The sequence below is a fragment of the Penicillium atrosanguineum genome, assembly GCF_028827265.1.
Source record: "Penicillium atrosanguineum strain IBT 20685 chromosome Unknown utg000001l_segment0_segment0, whole genome shotgun sequence".
Taxonomy (NCBI): domain Eukaryota; kingdom Fungi; phylum Ascomycota; class Eurotiomycetes; order Eurotiales; family Aspergillaceae; genus Penicillium; species Penicillium atrosanguineum.
The window spans coordinates 2,637,840-2,656,977 of NW_026623133.1; the positions used below are offsets into that span (position 1 = coordinate 2,637,840).

At 51.5% G+C, this 19,138-nt stretch overlaps 6 protein-coding genes across 6 annotated transcripts; 3 read left to right on the top strand and 3 right to left on the bottom strand.

Annotated features, from left to right (window-relative positions):
• Window positions 1-800: 800 nt before the first annotated feature.
• Window positions 801-4,872, bottom strand: sskB (uncharacterized protein; the record flags this gene model as incomplete). Its single annotated transcript, XM_056881075.1, has 2 exons — window positions 801-3,069; window positions 3,116-4,872. 2 exons carry the CDS (start codon window positions 4,870-4,872, stop codon window positions 801-803), a joined length of 4,026 nt encoding a protein of 1,341 aa, XP_056746313.1.
• Window positions 4,873-8,187: 3,315 nt separating this feature from the next.
• Window positions 8,188-9,806, top strand: N7443_001020 (ammonium permease MEP2; the record flags this gene model as incomplete). The annotated part of the gene is made up of 4 exons (XM_056881076.1): window positions 8,188-8,289; window positions 8,354-8,418; window positions 8,473-9,402; window positions 9,455-9,806. The coding sequence occupies 4 exons, from the start codon at window positions 8,188-8,190 to the stop codon at window positions 9,804-9,806; spliced, it is 1,449 nt and encodes a 482-aa protein (XP_056746314.1).
• Window positions 9,807-10,247: 441 nt separating this feature from the next.
• N7443_001021 (U2 snRNP complex subunit CUS2) lies at window positions 10,248-11,718 on the top strand (the record flags this gene model as incomplete). The annotated part of the gene is made up of 5 exons (XM_056881077.1): window positions 10,248-10,424; window positions 10,542-10,661; window positions 10,729-11,126; window positions 11,176-11,284; window positions 11,338-11,718. The coding sequence occupies 5 exons, from the start codon at window positions 10,248-10,250 to the stop codon at window positions 11,716-11,718; spliced, it is 1,185 nt and encodes a 394-aa protein (XP_056746315.1).
• Window positions 11,719-11,990: 272 nt separating this feature from the next.
• Window positions 11,991-13,767, top strand: N7443_001022 (tubulin beta chain; the record flags this gene model as incomplete). The annotated part of the gene is made up of 8 exons (XM_056881078.1): window positions 11,991-12,002; window positions 12,098-12,121; window positions 12,203-12,228; window positions 12,296-12,337; window positions 12,394-12,448; window positions 12,524-12,979; window positions 13,038-13,528; window positions 13,581-13,767. The coding sequence occupies 8 exons, from the start codon at window positions 11,991-11,993 to the stop codon at window positions 13,765-13,767; spliced, it is 1,293 nt and encodes a 430-aa protein (XP_056746316.1).
• Window positions 13,768-14,165: 398 nt separating this feature from the next.
• Window positions 14,166-15,588, bottom strand: N7443_001023 (uncharacterized protein; the record flags this gene model as incomplete). Its single annotated transcript, XM_056881079.1, has 3 exons — window positions 14,166-14,565; window positions 14,660-15,243; window positions 15,307-15,588. 3 exons carry the CDS (start codon window positions 15,586-15,588, stop codon window positions 14,166-14,168), a joined length of 1,266 nt encoding a protein of 421 aa, XP_056746317.1.
• A 423-nt stretch (window positions 15,589-16,011) lies between these two features.
• Window positions 16,012-17,707, bottom strand: N7443_001024 (purine-cytosine permease family protein; the record flags this gene model as incomplete). The annotated part of the gene is made up of 4 exons (XM_056881080.1): window positions 16,012-16,146; window positions 16,202-16,964; window positions 17,013-17,236; window positions 17,297-17,707. The coding sequence occupies 4 exons, from the start codon at window positions 17,705-17,707 to the stop codon at window positions 16,012-16,014; spliced, it is 1,533 nt and encodes a 510-aa protein (XP_056746318.1).
• Between the last annotated feature and the right edge of the window lie 1,431 nt (window positions 17,708-19,138).

Consider the following 19,138-nt stretch of genomic DNA (forward strand, 5'->3'; position numbering starts at 1 on the left):
AAACTACAGAGGGGTTGAAGAATCAAATCACGAGAGCAAGATACGTTCTATCCTGACTTTGAACAGTTCCCACCGCGATCAATCACGCGTAGTTTTGGCTTACTCGTGGGGAGAGCGGGCTGGGATGCAGATATGCTGGAAATTGCCGGGACCACTGGAGATGGAATACAATAAGAACAAGCCCCTGAGAGAGGAAGAAAAATAGAATAAGACAAGGCTATCTGAACTAGAAAAGACAATTACATAATGCATTGGCTCCCGGGGCGGAGATTGAAAAATCCCAACTGTGAATTAGAAGATTTCTCAATACATCCTCGCAACCTTTAAATGTACTTAGGTAAACAAGACATAACCAAGTTATGATAATAGATGTTACGTTATATGCATGCTGAAAGTCAAGCGCCAGGAAATTACCTCCCTGAAAACCCATCTCGTACACGAACCACACGAGAAACCGAAGATGCGAGAAACGCCGGGCAAAAAAGACATTGGTGAACATGGTGAACGAAGGACTCTTCGTATATGGGAGCCATATCAAGGATAATGTGAACGAGATGAAGGGTAAAAAAACAATTGGGACAGGGGTATCACATGCGATGTCGGTTGAGTCAAGTCGAGATCAGCGAGAGTGTTGAGGAAGATTGTCAGAATCTTCTTTCTTAAAAGATCGATGGTATGCAAACACGACAAGAAATTGCCGGACAATCAGGCATAGAAGTGAAAAATAGATGGATGAGATCTGGAGACAATATTTATGCAATAGTCTTTGGAGATCTTTCTAGGTTGAAAATCGAATCGAATCACATGTAGTTGGAGTTCTGTCGAGTGACCGAGCCTGAACTGGAGTAGCTACCGGAATCGCTGCTAGGGGTGGGCGGTTCGACAACCACTTGTTGACGGATGGACACAATCCATTCGTGCTGGAGGAGCTCGGCGGCAGTGGATCGTCGGAGGGGATCGCATTCGAAGCAGCGGCTGAGGAAGTCGATTCCAACTTCGCTGAGTTGATCAAGCGTGGGCAGATCAGGCTGGTTACCTTGAGCGATGTTATACATAATCGCCCACTCGTTATCGAGAGTGGACCAGGGACGGCGGCCCGTGGCCATTTCGAGGATGACACAGCCCAATGACCAGATATCAACAGCGCCCTGGCGGTTGTTCAGGTCGGGAAGATCGCCACGGATAACCTCGGGGGACATGTACATTGGAGTTCCAGTGGTGGTCTTTTGGTTCTTGCGCTGATTTGGAATCTGGTTGTCTTTTCCGAGAACGCTGGGGCCGTCCACCGGTGCGACAGTGCGTCCTGATCGAGCGATAATCTTGGCGGCGCCGAAGTCGACGTATTTGATGATTCCGTTGTGGTCGAGAAGGATGTTCTCCGGCTTGATGTCACGATGAACGATACTTGATTGGTGCAAGTAGGCAAGACCTTCGAGAAGTTGCAAGGCATAGACCATAATTACTGTTTCATCTTCGATACGGCCGTGCTCCAGCAAGCTGGCGAGCGAGCCACCGGAGCAGTATTCCATGAAGATGTAGACTTTGTCTCGGTGAACTTCGATACCGTGATAGGAAACAATGTTAGGGTGATCTAACACTTCGAGGACACCCATCTCGTCGCGAATTTGTTGCGCGATCTTGGGAATAAGCTGTGGATCCTGCAAACGGATCTCCTTAACTGCCATCAGATAATTGCTATCCAGATTGATAGCAACATAGACAGAGCCAAAGGTACCACCGCCGATGAACTGGCCTTGCTGCCAGCGCAAAGTGACATTGGTGGCAGAGGAGGAGAGCACGGTGAGGGATCGGTCGGCCTCATTAGAGCCTTCCAATACCTTACCCAAGGCTTGACGCTTGGTCTCTTCCCGGCTATCTTCAATTTCCCGAATACGGGAGTGCCATTGTTCGCGAATAAGCTTGGCTGCTTCTTCGTCACTGATGATACGGCCAGCACCAATCTTTCGAGCCCCGGCGCGCTCCTCCATACGCTGCTTCTCCGCCTGGGCCGCGAGGGACGATCGAGCGCCCATAATATCAAAGTGGGAGATGAGAAGAGACATACAGCCAGCGACCTTGAGTCGCAGACGACCAAATTGTTCCTCGTCCAACGAAAGAAGGTGGCGACTGTAAGTGATAGCCATTGCAAACTCAAGAGCAGCGACAGCCCATTTGAATGTCTTTCGATCAGCAGCGTCACAGTCGTCACAGATGAAAGAAACCCAGTCGAGAGATAGCTCAACTAAGCGAGCACTATTCATAGCGCGACGGTTGGCGTCAACATAGTTGGAAGAGCGTTTACCGAATTCAGTTGCAAATGCGTAGCAAGCCTGAATCAGATCGTTGTCCTCCCATGTCTTCTCGCGCAGCTGGTCCTTGATCACAGCCACGCTGTCCATGATCGCCATGGACAGCTTGAAAGAAATTTTCTTAATCTTGTTCAACTCCACGTTAACACGACCCAGGTTAGCTCGCTGTTCGATGGCCATGTCGAGTTGGATGCCAGTGAGCTGGGCCAACTCAACTCGTGCCTTGCCTAAACGCTCTTGCATGCCTTCCACAACAAGACGAAGTTTGCCCAGGCGCACATCAGTCGGCTGTTCCAGGATATCCACTTGCATCTCCTTGCCTGCCCACGCCAGTGGCTTCTCTGGACGAATGACAAGCACGTACGGGATATGTGCGTCCGGTGCATCATCGTCTTCACGGAAAGATGTGGCGAGGATGGCTTGGATGTCGGATGGGCGGTTCCACAATGAATGATGCGCTATCAAATATACTCCTTTCTGGCCGACGGAGGAGGGAGATGTGACGAGGAAGTGGTCTGAGATCAACAAGGCCTCGAAGAATTCGTAGGCGATGTCAATGGTCAGGTTGTACTCGGTAGCGTTTTCGAATAGTTGGCATAGGAAACGCGAGAATCGATAAAGTTTTCGCTGACGAATGCGCGTAGAATCTAGGATGCTCTTGTATCGCTTGTCCATATCCGCGACGCTTTCATTGGGCCTGGGGACCAACTCGCGTTCGAAATGGATCATCAATCTTTGCAGAGACTTGGCGGTCAAAGCACTGTTTTTGTTAGCATTGGTCTCAAAGTCGAGCGTATGCAACTCACCTGAATTGCTCGGCCACCTCAATATCACCGGCAATAAGCTGCCGTCCGATCAGATAGGAAAATTCCCATTCTTGTTCAAGAATTTCAGCTTCCTTGAAAGTGTTTTTGTTTGCATTCAACTTCCAGTTCAGCAATCGGAAGTAGTACTTCATGGCATCCAGCACAACAGAGTCAAAGTTTTCGTCGACACATGGTGGGAGGTCCCATCCAGGCTCTGGTCTTGAGATATCAAGGTACCGCTGCTTGATCTGGGTTGCCACAGTCATCAACATTCGGAATTGTGAAATCATCTGATCTACAAGAATGGGGGATTGCTGCGCAGGATCCTTCATGTTCCTGGCGTATGATAGTCGAACGCGAATGATTTCCTGTATCAGCCGTGATGGGAAATTGATCAAAGTCAAAAGCTCTTCAATATATGGAGGCAGATGGCGGGTTGCGAAAGCCTCCGCATTCTCGATCAAAGTGCTCTTTGCTTTTTGAATGACCTCGCCGATTCCATACAGCATGCTGCGCTGGCCCTGGAGTGTCTTCAGCCCATCTTCCTTCATAATGCGATCCAGGAAGGAGGAATCATCTGATAGATCGCTGTTGGCAGATTTCATTCTGGGTTGACCGAAATCAAGAGAATCGTTGCCCACCCAGTTTTGCAAAACGGCCAGCTCGGTATTGATCAGGGCCGTGATGTTATGCCAGGCGAAAATGGCCGCACGACTGGATTCAAACTCTTCGGATGCAACTCGAGGGTTTGCAGTCTCCATCTCTTTGTGTGCAGAGTAGAGGGCCTCGCAGCGTTCAACTTTCGCCACAACATCTTCGACTTGCTGCCTCGGCGCCTTACCAATTTCGGTTTCGCCTTTAATCTGGAAGTTGATGATATCTTCGATGATAGGACCAAGATGGCTCCGTGCATCCTCGATAAGTTTTCTTTGGAGAGCGATGCTTCGTCCACAGGTTCTCGCTCTAACGCCAATCCAAAGTGCATGACTGAGGGCGGCCGACCGCGTCGATTCAGTGGAACCGAGCAATCGCTGCTTCTCTTGCCTGACCACATCTCCTTTCAGCACGGAAGCTAACATAGAATGCCACTCGAGGCGTTCCTGGTTCTTCGGGTTCTTAAGTTCTTCTATGCTGGGAAGATTATCGTCGGGGAGGAAAAGTTGGGTGTCGGGGTCGTAAGAGTCGTCTTCGAAGGGAACTTCTGAGGAAGGTGATGGATCTTCCAAGTCTGCGTCCCCTACCGTCATATTGTTTTGGGCTTCGTCAAAATGGTGATACCAGGCCTGCGGATTGGCCCGGATCCGCTGAACGTAGGCCTTTTCCTGGGCCCTATACTGCGCATTCGGATCGCGTCGCGGGGTCCGCTTGGCCGACGATGAGCGCTGGCGGTCATTCTGCAGGCTAATATACTGCGGAGGTCGTCGCTGGGGGGCGTATGTGTTGGACGGGGTTCTCGCCGGCGCTGTCGGGCGCTGAAGTCGTGGGTCTCCAGCCATCGCGAGACCGTCGGACTTGTCGAGGATAGAACCAGCTCCAACACTACTCCCACGAGGACGAGTAGTCGGGGTACTGGACCATGGAGAGACGCTAGAGGGATGGGATGGAGGGGAGGAGGTGATCGTCGTGGCTGGGGTCTGAACGGCACCGTCAAAGCCGTCGCCGAAGGAGGAGTTGGCTCTTATGGGATATTGAGCAGGGAACTCGTCCGACGAGCCCGAGCCATCAGAGTCATGGCTGGCAATGTCCGGGTGCTCCATTATGGACCTTGTGATGTGAGTTGGAGGATGGGGATGAAGCTTGCAAGGTGATAGGGGCGTGTGGCGGTGCGTGGCGGAGCGGGCCAATAGGATTGTCTGCCGGAAGAAACCCGTTGCCTAGTCTTGATATTCCACCTCTTCAACCAGTTGCCATCGGACCTGCCGTGCAATTTGCCTCCTCCAGATCCTTGCGAGTGAGCATCCAGTACGTGGCTGCGAGTGGCGTCGTGGGCCATACATATTCAAAGTGCCCAAGCTCCCCATCACGGGTTACGATCAGCCCGTGTCCTGTCGTCCGAGTGTCAAAGTGCCAAGGGAGACATCGTAATGGTCAATGGAAATTCCCGAAATAGCTCGTGCGTACGATGTACTTTGATTGCACGGTATAGGTTGATTGAATCCAAGCATGACCGAGGCAAATTTCATTCCATTCGGCCAGAGTGAGCCCGGCATGCGTGATACATAACCGGTTTTTGATCAGCGTCTGTCATTGTAGAAGAGTATTCCTCTTTGGATTTTCTTTAGCAGTTCTTGCGTTCTTCTGTCAATCTAGAACATGTACACTGGCTTCGGTCCTTCTATGCTTGGCGGTGGTAGCCAACCCAGTCAACAAAATCCCGATCGGAATACCCGGAATAGCGACGAAGTAAAGCCACGCCCTCTTCCTATATGCCCGCCCAAGGCATTGAAGTTACAGGACAGAAGACAGTGTAATATGCACAGCCATTTAAATCCATATATCTATATCCGATTAGACCTGTTGTTGATGACTTGCCCGAAAGCTTAACGGTGCCAAGTTTCTTTCCGCCACCGGGAAATCTTGAATGTGGCATGCCAAGGGTAATAGTTTCTCCCGCAAAAGAAAAAAGTTATTATGCAAAGTCTCTATTCTCCTGCACAGAGCGTAGATGGGAACCTCCCATCAGCCAGCCAGCCTTGACCCTTTACACATCAGGATGCACCCGATTTCAGACAACACCCTATGTAGTCATTGCTCTCTCACACGAGCATTAATTGTGACATCGGAAGCAGGCAATGACATTCTTCATGGGGAACTAGTCGATCACACCGAGACAGAGGCTTCACATATCCACACAAGTCATACTCAATTCTAATACTGGAAATGAGCTCCAGCCAGAATGGGCGATACTTCTGCAGGCCTGGGCCTATGGATTAGGTTGCTAGAACGACGCAGCGGGAGTCCCGAACAAACCGGAGCTGAGCCTAATTTTGAGGCCAAGAGCACATTCTATATAGTTCCGGCATAGCGCTGTCTCACATGTCCGGGTACGTCCCTATCTCTAGGAACATTTGAAAGTGAGTTTTCTCCAGACGAACTAGCCCACATGTGCATGCAGGTACATTGCCTAGCTCAGGAGAGGGTTTGGAAGTACGTGGCTGTGGCTGATCATCGGACCCCTGTGCACGCCACTCGCTCTAACCGCGCCTACTTGGGTAATTCTCTATGATTCTAGAGTTTCAGGAAGCGCGCAAGTGTATGCCACATCGTAGAATCATTGCTGATCGGACATCGTCGCTTCAGTTGACTCGCGCTGATCAGTGGGCCTGGAGGATCTATAATTACCTCCTAGTTGGTACTTGCGCCTGGGGAAGATCGGCCCTAGACATAAGGACGGCGCAATAGCCCACTGTTGATCATTGTATCTGGTAGTCGCTTGAGTAACAAAGGACTTCCTATGGTGCTTCCAGCGCGGCGAGCGAAGTCTTAAGTTTGATCAGATAAACAGGCAGGAGATTCAATAGCGTAACAATCAAAGCTGCATATATCAATGAACCAGGATCAGACGTAGTGCACAGGAAGCGTTGCCCGGGATGCCGAAGTACCCCGAGGGCCAATGGCAGACAAATTGCTTATCTAGTCTTGGCATCCCCGGAACCGCGTGGTTGAAACAGCCTGAGGACCGCCCCATGCGTTCTCAGTGCCTGAGTGGACCCGTGGCGACGTCCCGGAATGGTCTGTGTACTTCATACTATGGTATGATGAATGCGAGGGGTCATGGCAACTATTGCTAGACTCTGTCTTCCTTTTCTGCCGTCTTTGTGTTTCTCGATATGCCAACGTGATGTGGCGTGGTCTAAGCCCCGAGTTATGACCGCTGTATTATGTATAGCGACGTCGTGTCGTCAGAGGCGCGGATATGAACTTGGACTTCTAAATTAAAAAGGTATGGCCAAGACGGCGGAAAGTCAGAAATAAAAGGACGAGGCCCCTGGGCGCAAATGAACCATTTGAAAATGATAAGGCGTCGATGTAAATAGAGGGTTCTGATTGGCTAGTCGCAGAGGGCATGATAAGAGCCTCTACCGTCCTTTCTAACCAACTTCACTCGACTCTCCGTACCACACGATATTCCATGGGATTATCGAAAAAGCATGTCACATAATGGCCACAGCCGATCTAGAATCTGTAAGCGAGAATTGATGCCAAGGTGGCGACGCCGTGGAAAAAGAACGAGTCGCTGACACCAGCCCTATAGATAAGAAGTGGGTCTTGATTGGTCCGTAGCGGACTTCATATCTACAGCCAGTGGCGAGGCGTGGATCGCGGTTAAGTCGCGTTGAATTCCATTATTTCCCTTCACTTGTCACTGAATTGTTCCCAATCACACTATCGTCGCGGAAGTATCCCCTGCTTATCGCTCAGACTATGTATGACCCTCCGAGATCACTCTCAGCCTAGATCCTAGTAGATCCAAGGTAGGACTGCAGGTTGGACATGGTACCTGGATACGAACTCTTGAGGAATTTGTAGAATCTGCAATGAGATCTAGCTGTCAAGGATAGGGGTTTTTCTTTATGCATCAATTGCATGAATGCAAAAGCATAAAGAACGAAGTGAGACCCCGTAATCCCCCGGTATACGGGTCCCATACGGGGGCCCTGGACCGCCCCCAATTCGATCTTATCCCGGACATGGCTGAATTAGGCTGGCTTGGCTCTGGCTATCAGTGGCATCCCATGAATCATAGTAGAAACCACTCTGACCATCGTCCGGTTCCCACTATCAGGAGGCCCTTTGATCCATGGGGCTTCTAGCGTTGGTGGGGATCAGTCGATTCCCGGCTGACTGCGTATTTCTCACTATTTAATTATCAAGGTGCGTCCCTGCAGTCTTGATACATCATTTCCCCTTCTCCTTTCCACCCAGGGTTATATCATCCTTTGGCCTATCCCTTCCCTCTTTCTAGCTTTTGGATCTGTGATCCTCCGCCCGGACATATTCTTGTCCTCCCCCAATTCGAGTCCTGAAAACGCGCTTGTGAAACAAGCCCCATTTTGGGTTGCAGTTTCACCATGTCCGAAAACACCGACAGCCCTTATTACGGCGTCGCCTATAATGGCACCAACTCCAACGGCGGCGACTCGCTCACCGAAAACTTGAACCTGTTCTATAATGTATGTTTGAGTCCACAACATCCACGACAGCTTTGTATCATGTTGACTAACAATCGATTGACAGGCGGGTGATATTGCCTGGGTCATTACATCGACGGCGCTAGTCTTACTCATGATTCCGGGTGTTGGGTATGGACACATATGACAAAAACAACTCACCACCACTCGCTAACCGCCAATTAGATTTTTCTACTCAGGTCTCGCTCGCCGCAAGTCCGCCCTCTCGCTGATATGGCTTTCCATCATGTCTGTCGGAGTCGTCTCATTTCAGTGGTTCTTCTGGGGCTACTCGCTAGCCTTCTCCCACTCCGCCGGAACATTCATCGGTGACCTGAGCAATTTTGGTTTGAAGGATGTGTTGGCTCAACCCTCTGTTGGCAGCACCAAGGTTCCCGATATCCTGTTCTGTGTTTTCCAAGGCATGTTCGCTGCTATTACCGTTGCTCTCGCTGCCGGTGCCGTCGCCGAACGAGGCCGTATGCTCCCTTGTGTCGTCTTCATGTTTGTCTGGACTACTGTCATCTACGATCCCATTGCCTGCTGGACCTGGAACTCATCGGGCTGGGTCTACAAACTCGGTGGCCTGGACTTTGCCGGTGGTACCCCTGTGCACATTGCCTCCGGCTCTGCGGCTCTCGCCTACTCCCTGATGCTAGGTAAGCGTCGTGGACACGGTACCCACGAGCTCAACTACCGCCCTCACAACGTTACTCACGTCGTCATCGGAACTGTCTTCCTCTGGGTTGGTTGGTTCGGCTTCAATGCCGGCTCTGCCCTGTCTGCCAACCTCCGCGCAGTCATGGCCGCTGTCGTGACCAACCTGGCTGCCTCCGTCGGTGGTGTCACCTGGTGTCTGCTTGACTACCGTCTGGAGCGCAAGTGGTCCACTGTCGGTTTCTGCTCCGGTGTTATTGCCGGTCTCGTTGCCATTACTCCCGGCTCCGGCTTCGTGACTCCCTGGGCTGCTTTCATCTTTGGTGTCGTCGGCGCTGTTGCTTGCAACTATGCTACCAAGCTGAAGTTCCTCCTCCGCGTTGATGACGCCCTTGATATCTTTGCTGTCCACGCGGTCGGTGGTCTTGTCGGCAACATCCTTACCGGTCTCTTTGCTGCGTAAGTCTCCTCCCTAGTAATGACCCTAACTATAGACTAACGTGTTCTTCAGTGACTACATTGCGCACCTTGACGGTGCCACTGTCATCCCCGGCGGCTGGATCAACCAAAACTACATCCAGCTGGGCTACCAGCTTGCCGACTCCTTCTCCGGCTTTGCCTACTCCTTCTTCGGAACTTGCATCATTCTCTTCATCATGAACCTCATTCCCGGCCTCAGCCTGCGTGCTCCCGAGGAGGATGAGATTATGGGTATTGACGATGCCGAGATTGGCGAGTTTGCCTACGATTACGTCGAGGTTACTCGTGACATTGTCAACGGCGTGGAGAGCAGCGAGACTGCCTCAAAGCGCACCATGACCCCCACTGGGGATAACTCCACTGCCATTGCCACCAAGGTCTAATTGTCTGGTGGTGTGGCCGCACACATTCTTTCATAATACTTTAATCTTCTTTCGGCGGCGATTTCTGTTGGAGTCATTATCTCTTTCATTTGGCATGACGGATACACCGCATGATTTTTATATTTCATTAGCATTTCTGATACCCTTTCAACTAAAAACGAAAATTTTCAAAAGCAAGTGTGTCCAAATCAACATGTAGAGCGTAGATCTTAAGAGTTGAAGAGAGCAGAAAGAAGAGTATGTCAGAGTGAGCCGAGAACGGGAGAGCGAACGGGGGACCCACGGGACCCGTGATGTGGGCTCAAGCCGAGCCACTGCAGAGCTTCTCGAAGCTCTCAGCTCCCCGCAACACCTCACCCTTGTGACTCGTTCTACAGACATAAAGACCCCTCATTACTTCTGTACTCTCCAACACCTCCCACGTACCTTCTTTCGTCCCAAATGCCCTCGCCCAGCGCCGAGAACGGCGGGGCCACGCCCAACTTCCCGACCGACCCGAACGATTTCGACAGCGACCCGCGCGTTTCCTTCTCGAAGCTGGACAACAAGTTTATCCTGGAGACTGAAGATGGTCAGGAGTTCGAGTGGGATGCTGCGATCAAGCGGTGGGTTCATCAGGTAAGGCTTTTGCGCCCTTATTGCGTTCTGCGATTCTCACTCCGCAGATTGCGCGAGCCCCTGGAGTCGCATATTTTCGAAACTCAGAGATCCGTATTGACATGGGAGTGGTAACAGGTTGACGAGGAACTCCTCAGACAACAACAAGAGGCCTACAAGGTCGCTGGCGTGGAAGACGACGAGCCACTGCACCCGCGAGATAGGAAGAAGCGGAAACAGCAGGCGAGCGGCGACGACGTACGTATCGCGACTGTGGCTACATGCGTATATGGTTCTTAATGCTGACTTCTACTGTCCTTCCCAGGCCGATGCACAGAAACCTAAGAAACAGCGAGTAAATACCGCGGTATTCGTCACTTCAATCCCGCTCGATGTCAAGTTCGATGAGATCCGGGACACGTTCTCGAAGTGCGGTGTCATTGCCGAGGAAATTGACAGCGGAAACCCTCGCATCAAGATGTACAATGACGACGATGGGAAATTTAAGGGCGAGGCGCTAATTGTCTACTTCCGACCCGAGTCGGTCAATCTCGCTATTCAGATGCTTGATGATTCTGATTTCCGGCTTGGCGAGCGCGGGCCAAATGGGTCTATGCGGGTGCAGGCTGCGGACTTCTCTTTCAAGAGTCAGAAGGATGCGCCGAAACAGTCTAATATGCGAGATAAGAAGAAGATTATTGAGCGGACGCAGCGGTTGAACAGGTGAGTCGGGTGGTAGGAGTTTTGTTGACTGTTGCTGATTTTCCTGCAGTAAACTTGCGGATTGGGATGATGACGATCCTTCTACACTTCCCGAGACGACTTCTCGTATGGAACGAGTCGTGATTTTGAAGCACATGTTTACCTTGCAGGAATTGGAGGTCCGTGACTACAAGCTGTTGGATTGGAAATGATGACTGACACCCAATTGCAGGAGGATGTCGCCGCCATTCTTGATATCAAACAGGATATCCGTGATGAGTGCTCCAAGATCGGTGAGGTCACCAACGTGGTGCTCTATGATAAGGAACCCGAAGGCGTGGTTAGTGTGAAATTTGTAGATCCCCAAGCTGCCCTGCAATGCGTCAAGAACATGGACGGTCGATACTTTGGTGGCACTCGTGTTGAAGCCTATGTATCCGAAGGACGCGAGAAGTTTAAGAAGACCAATGAGCGACGAGCGGCTCTGGAAGACATGGCGGAGCGGGGCATCGATGCTGAAGATGAAGAGGAAACCCAGCGACTCGATGAATTTGGAACATGGTTGGAGAGTTCCAAGAGGGCTGAGACGGAGACGAAGACGAAGACGAAGTAGAGAGAAGGAATTACCGCTGTACTATACTCAACAAAATGGTGTGTTTTGACTCCACTCAACGACCGGTGGTTCGCGCTGCTTAGCTGAGCGTGTCCCGTGAGCACACTAGACCCGAACAGGTAATGCCCCCCTGAACAGCAAAAGAAGTGTTGTTGATCCCCACGCACACACACCGCTCACCTCTCTTTCTCCTTTCCCATCTTCCTGACTCCGGTCAATCTCCTTGTTACTCTTTTTTTTCATCCTCCGTCACCGACGTCAACCTATCCAACATGCGTGAGATCGTAAGTTACCCCCCATTCCGACGCGTCTTATTGTCCTACCCCCTGAAGAACCCCACCTGTTCAGCCTGTGCTAACATTCTTTTGCTTGACGACAGGTCCACCTCCAGACCGGCCAGTGCGTAAGTACAGCGTCCAAATCGATTGAATTCCGTGGTCTATAGTGAGGGTCCAAGTAACTAAACGAGATCGTGGGGTGACAGGGTAACCAAATTGGTGCCGCCTTCTGGTACGTGCAGACCTGGACACATCCATCAATTGAAACTACGAGAGACCTTTTACTGACTTGATTCCAGGCAAACCATTGCTGGTGAGCATGGTCTTGACGGCGATGGCCAGTAAGTCGCCCAAAAAACCGTTCGACACGAACTAGCGGTCTGATGTTTTGATCTAGGTACGCTGGTGTTTCCGACCTCCAGCGCGAGCGCATGAACGTCTACTTCAACGAGGTATGTGCCGTCTATCTCACTCGACTAATCGGGTCTGATCGCACCAAATCTAATCATGATTTTTCTCACCTGCAGGCTAGCAACGACAAGTACGTTCCCCGTGCCGTTCTGGTCGACTTGGAGCCTGGTACCATGGACGCTGTCCGTGCCGGCCCCTTCGGCAAGCTCTTCCGTCCCGACAACTTCGTCTTCGGCCAGTCTGGTGCTGGTAACAACTGGGCCAAGGGTCACTACACTGAGGGTGCCGAGCTCGTCGACCAGGTCATCGATGTCGTCCGCCGCGAGGCTGAGGGCTGTGACTGCCTCCAGGGTTTCCAGATCACTCACTCCCTGGGTGGTGGTACCGGTGCCGGTATGGGTACCCTCCTGATCTCCAAGATCCGTGAGGAGTTCCCCGACCGCATGATGGCTACCTTCTCCGTTGTCCCCTCCCCCAAGGTTTCGGACACCGTCGTTGAGCCCTACAACGCTACTCTTTCCGTCCACCAGCTCGTTGAGCACTCCGACGAGACCTTCTGTATCGATAACGAGGTTTGTTTTCGCTCTCTTGAGTCTGGCATTTGCAATTGAGATGCTAATCCTCTTTCAGGCTCTGTACGACATTTGCATGCGTACCCTCAAGCTCAACCAGCCCTCGTACGGTGACCTGAACCACCTGGTTTCCGCTGTCATGTCCGGTGTCACCACCTCCCTCCGTTTCCCCGGTCAGCTCAACTCCGATCTCCGCAAGCTTGCCGTCAACATGGTTCCCTTCCCTCGCCTGCACTTCTTCATGGTCGGCTTCGCTCCCCTGACCAGCCGAAATGCCCGCGATTACCGCCAGGTCAGCGTCCCCGAGCTGACCCAGCAGATGTTCGACCCCAAGAACATGATGGCTGCCTCTGACTTCCGCAACGGCCGTTACCTCACCTGCTCCGCTCTCTTCCGCGGTAAGGTCTCCATGAAGGAGGTTGAGGACCAGATGCGTAACGTCCAGAACAAGAACCAGAGCTACTTCGTTGAGTGGATCCCCAACAACGTGCAGACCGCTCTCTGCTCCGTTCCCCCCCCGTGGCCTCCGCATGTCCTCCACCTTCGTCGGTAACTCCACCTCCATCCAGGAGCTGTTCAAGCGTGTCGGCGATCAGTTCAGTGCCATGTTCCGTCGCAAGGCTTTCTTGCACTGGTACACTGGTGAGGGTATGGACGAGATGGAGTTCACTGAGGCTGAGTCCAACATGAACGACCTTGTCTCCGAGTACCAGCAGTACCAGGAGGCCTCCATCGACGAGGAGGAGGAGTACATGGGTGAGGACATTGTCGACGAGGAGGAGGTCTAAATGTGAACCTATCTCCAACTATGATGAGATTTGCTCGCAGTAATACCCTTCTACATTCTCTACGCTTCGTGTGATCGGCTCGGGACTCCGAGCTCGGAATCTCGAACCCAAGTATTTTGTTTGAGCGCTCCTAATTTTCAAACTCCTTTATTCTGTCTCTATTTCCCCTGTCGCTTTTCGGCGGTCGCATGACTGCCGGGCCAGAATAGCACATATTGGAAAAAGAAATTGACGAAAAATTACGTCTTTACTTTTTACTCTCTGGTAGTTGATTCGGTAATTTGCATTAAAGCTCGGCTGTATAGAACATGTTCATTCAAGCTAAGACGGTATCACAATCTTTCGACCTCGACGCCTGCAAATAAAATCCGTCTGGCCACCTGCAAGGAACGGATGGATTAATGGAACGGACATTTCCCCGTCCGGAACTCCTTCAATTGCTCCATCATCTCCTCCAACTCCTTCTTTCCCTTCCCCTCGAAGTGCTTTGGCCCAACATCTGGTATAGTGTAACCAGAGGGATAGAACTTATCTCCCTCATCACCAGGAACAGGTCGACCCAGAGCCCAAGTCAACCAAGCCATCGGGCCCCAACGATTCCACAAAGTCGGCTTGACATAATAAGGCGCCGCCTCCCACTGCGTAAGAAAGAAGCGATTACTCTGATCCGGCTCCTCCGTGAACGAAATATACCGCAAGAAATAAGGCCTCGGAGGGACCAAATACCTCAAGAACAGCTTTCGAACCATAAGAAGACTCGAAAATAGCGCACTAAAGAACGCTGTCGGGGGATCATACCTGCCAAGTATCAAAATTAGCACATCCAACCACGCAGAATCAAACAAAAAACCCCCCCCCAGGGTGTACAAGGAAGGGGGGATAAACAACATACATCATAGCCCTTCTCAGCCTCTCATCCATCATAAACGAAACAAACTGCAGCCCAACCGGACATAACCACGCAGGCAACATATAAACCAAAATAGCAGTGGTCTGATCTGCCGTCTCCCGATTATTAACATCAGGGACCATAAATTCCCTCTCATATTCCAAACTCCACGTCTCAAGCTCCTCAAGCCACTGAATCCCATCTCGGAATCCCTGCCCAGACGGCAACGCATCGTAACTAACCCCCAATGCATCCCCTGCACTCTTCCAGAACGTGCCTATCGCACACCGCTCCAAGTCACTTAAACTTCGCCATTCGAAACGCTCGATGAACCGGATAGGTTCCAGCGCGAAGAGAGCTAGCGTGTACAGCATGTCTGGTTCGAGGATCTTGCCCGAAGCGCGGTATCCAGCGTGGAGGTAGCGCGTGCGTGCGAATGAGGTTATTGCGCGCGAGGAGGTCGGGCTGTTACCGACCATTTCTTGAACAAGGGTTGATGTGTCTGTGTAGCGTTTTAGAGCTGTGGCGGGGTTGGAGAATTGAGTGGTTTTTGTTAGGAGCTTTGAGATTGTAGGGATACCGTATGTCTAAATTTTCCAGATGTCAGTTAATCTTGCGAGTTCTTGAGGTTAGATTGGAGGTTAGCGTACTCGAAAGAGGGCGAATTGTAGGGACTTGATGAATATGAATGGAAATTCGAGCTGCGCTACTCCTTTTTGGATCTGGAAGGCTTCTTCGTCGGTCATGTTGGCCATGGATTCGCGGGTTGGGTAGTTGTATTTCTTTGGGAGATTGTTGACGCGCTGGTAGCGGAGGGTTCTTATGAGTAGGGGGTAGCCTAGTAGGAGGGCTAGGGCGTAGGGGAGCCATTGTGGTGAGGTGAGGATGGTCCTCGAGCCTGAGAGAGGTTCCGCAAAGGACGTGTTGTCCATGGCAAGGGTGTCTCGAGGGTCAGAACCCGGAGTGGTGTGAAATCAAAGCCAAAACAGCGCCACGAGTCTTATAAAGCGCCCTGCGGGGGTTTTGTGGAGGTTGAATCAGCTTACTCTGATTTGCCCCGCTCCCCATCACTTTATCTTTACTTTCTTTTCCTATCAACATCTTTCCCTTCTGTTTTCTGGATTCATCTTGTATTTGCGACTTATTTCTTTGAGATGATAGATTAGGCCTGTGCAGCCTTCATAGTACCTCCAAACACGCTAAACGCCCAAATGCCATCTTTACAGGTCTTGCTACTGACAACCATGGGAATGCTATGTACTCTGATCGGCACGGACCGCGCTGATCGTAGGCCGCGGACCGGGGCTGTCGGTTTCATATGCAACACCGCCAGCCGAATTACACTCACCGCAGGATCAACGCCCGATGTACCACAGTTCGACTGCACGCAAGGGTGGGAACGAGACGAGGGTGAACCCTGCCCCGAGCCATGTTCCGAGGTCTGCACCATGTGCCAGCTTGGCAACGGGCCCGCCGTAGTAAGATTGATCCTGAAATGAGAATTAGCTGAAGGTCTTACGCATAGCAATGAAGTGCAGAACTTACCATGCCGACAATGGCGCCGGCCCAGCCGATCGCGAAAGCCAGGCCGGCCGCAATCCCCATGGGCAGCTGCTGCGGGGTATTCCATGAAGACCAGTCATAACCACTGCGGCGGCGGAACAGGATATCCTCCATTAAAATAATACAAAAGAACATCATCACCCAGTATCCGATTAACGGCAGGAAGCTCTTGAACACATCATACAGCTGGTTGCGGCCACCCATAGCACAGCCGCAGTAGATGGCTGTGCTGAGGGTGACGAAGACTGGTCGTGGGACCTTGCGGAAGAAATCACCGAGCATTTGGAAATTCATGCTCATCGAGTAAGCGCCGGGCGTGTTGTTGGCCAGGAGCGCGAAAACGTTGATCACCGCGCAGAACTTGCCAAATCCTCCAAGGGAATCATATGCCATCATCAACAGATCTCCTGGGCTGTTGCCATACTTGGCTCTATACTCGGCGGAACTGGCCAGCGCTGTTCCGAGTCCAATTCCAATAAGAATGGTTATAGCCATAGCCTGGCCACATCCGAGGACCGTCACTGCAAAAGTGCGCCAGCGTTTGACGTGGGGCGGGTAGTAGACGTAGTAGTCTGCGGCGAGAGGTGCCCATGCCAGCCCGATAGACATACATAGAGAAAAGAAGGTAATGCGTTTGGCGTTGAGAACCCCCTGAGACATCTCGGTGTGAATGTTGAAGTCGAAGTGAGGTCCGGCTGAGCCTAGCATCACGCAGAGCACCATTAATTGTGGCAACCACGCAAACCTGAGATTGTTAGATGGGTCTGTGTCACGTTGGTTGGAAATTGCTTACCGTTCATAAACTGCGAAGATTTTCATGCCGAACATGGCCATCACCCAGCTTAAGCCGGCTACAATCACGATTCCAACCAGCACAGAGAGCTGCCCCCCAGAAACTCTGGACAGGATCTGACCTCCAACGACGCTGTTGACCATACAGTAGCCAAGATTGGTGAAGACATTCAATGCACAGCACACTTTACTAGGATAGTATCCCATATGGAAGCGTCCCACGATCTGTCGATTCGATTAGCACATGATGATAGCCATGGACGCGATACCGATTTTAGAATTTACCAAGGTGCGACATCCACTGATGGGTCCCCATGTGCTCACGTATCCCACTGTGCAAACCCCAAGGAGATTTCCAAATATAGCACAAAAAGCCGCGTCCTTGAAACTGAGGCCCAGCACAAACGTCCCCATCGATCCAACAATAATATTGTTTGTGGCGAGCGACATGCTAAACCACATGAGTAGCATGTGCAACGAAGTTGAAGCAGTGACCGGCTGTCGCTCTTCCAACGGCACTGGCTCGATACCGCGGGCCTCCCCACCTCCTTTCAGACCGGATATCAATCGCTGCCATGTCGACTTGGGCTTGGTATCAGGGAGCGGATCTTTGAGCTCACTAGTGGGCGTAGTCTCGAGCTCGAACTGGCTCTCGCTTTGCAGGGAAGGCGAGCCCTTCTCGAGATCCGACTTCATGGTCAATATACAAGGAGCGAGGTATGTGCAAGTATTGGTGTCGATCAGGAGAAGTGCTGTTGAATATCCGAGTCGAGAGCTGTATTAACCCGTTTAGATAATCCTCCGCAGTCGACTGGTCTGAACCTTGTGGAGAAATGTCGAGTCGTGTTGAGCACCTGAGCTGCATAGGGAGGCAGAGAGGTATGATACATATAGGGCAACGCGGAACAAATGTACCCAATTACGCCTCCACGGACCTGACATCACCCTGTCGCGGGAAACAAGTGCGTAACACCCGTAGCTCCCGAGGCAGGCATTCCTATGAATCAAGGATGAAGACCAGGTGGTCCGACCTGCGGGCCAATGACCAGACCGTGAACAATGCCCAGCGAAGTAACAACAATCTTGGGAGGGCACATGTTCATAGGTCTGGAGCGGGAATCTCGTCCCTCAGTGGGGAAAATATCCTTCTCAAAAGCATTACCAGATCCTCCTAGGCTATGATGGCGTTGATCGAGGGATAGGCCCTTATGACGGCGCCTTTGAAGAGCTATTCGCCTGTTTCACGGTCGTGCTCCTTTCTCGTGATCATCGACAGACTTCCCAATGGGGTATGTCGCATACCCTAAAGCTCCGACTATGCGCTGGTTGGAATGTTAGCCAAGCAAGGAGAAACTTTCTCCTAGCTTTCCTATACGGTTCTCCGATTCAAATATAGACACTATTAGAGGCTGGTCTGCTTGGGTAATCTTTCCAACCAACAGGATTCGCGAGAAATGTGAGGTTCTTCTTGGGGTGTTCGTGCTTAATGATTGGATTTGGACCCGGTAGGAAGGAAACCTAGGAAGAAAGGGGTAGCTTTGGCAACGAGGGTTCTCAACACTTTGCTTTACATCTTCATACTTTGGCTTGCGGCGCGAAGAAGGTTCTGCGACTTCGGTTTCCCTCGGCATTGGGGATCCGGGGTATTGGTGTTTCATGGGTTTGATTCGGATATAAAATTTAAGCTTTTCAGCCCCAGGTTACAGCTTACCCGTAGGACCAGGCAGGATATTACGCTCCAGCCATACTATCGAAGCTCCCGTATTTAATTTCGCGTTGTGCTTCAATTCTGGTATACGGCACGAACCCCCGAACAATGCCAATTACGTACTAGCAAACACCAGATCTCAAATGCACTCTTCCTGAAACCCCAAAGCCAAGCTTTCTCAAATCTCTCCATGCCCCACAGCCTGGGTAGCGACGCGTATCCCAAGGGGACCAAAGCTCCCAACCTCCAAGAACCCTCCTGCATGCTCGGCGATTCGCGGCCATCAGTCCGGGCCTATCGAGATGCCGAGGTGACCAACCAGGAAACCCCCGGGTGATCGACTGTCCATCCTTACATCGGCTTTTCTGAGGTCATGCATTAAACCCTAAAATCCGAAACTGTCGAACAGCACGGTCCCG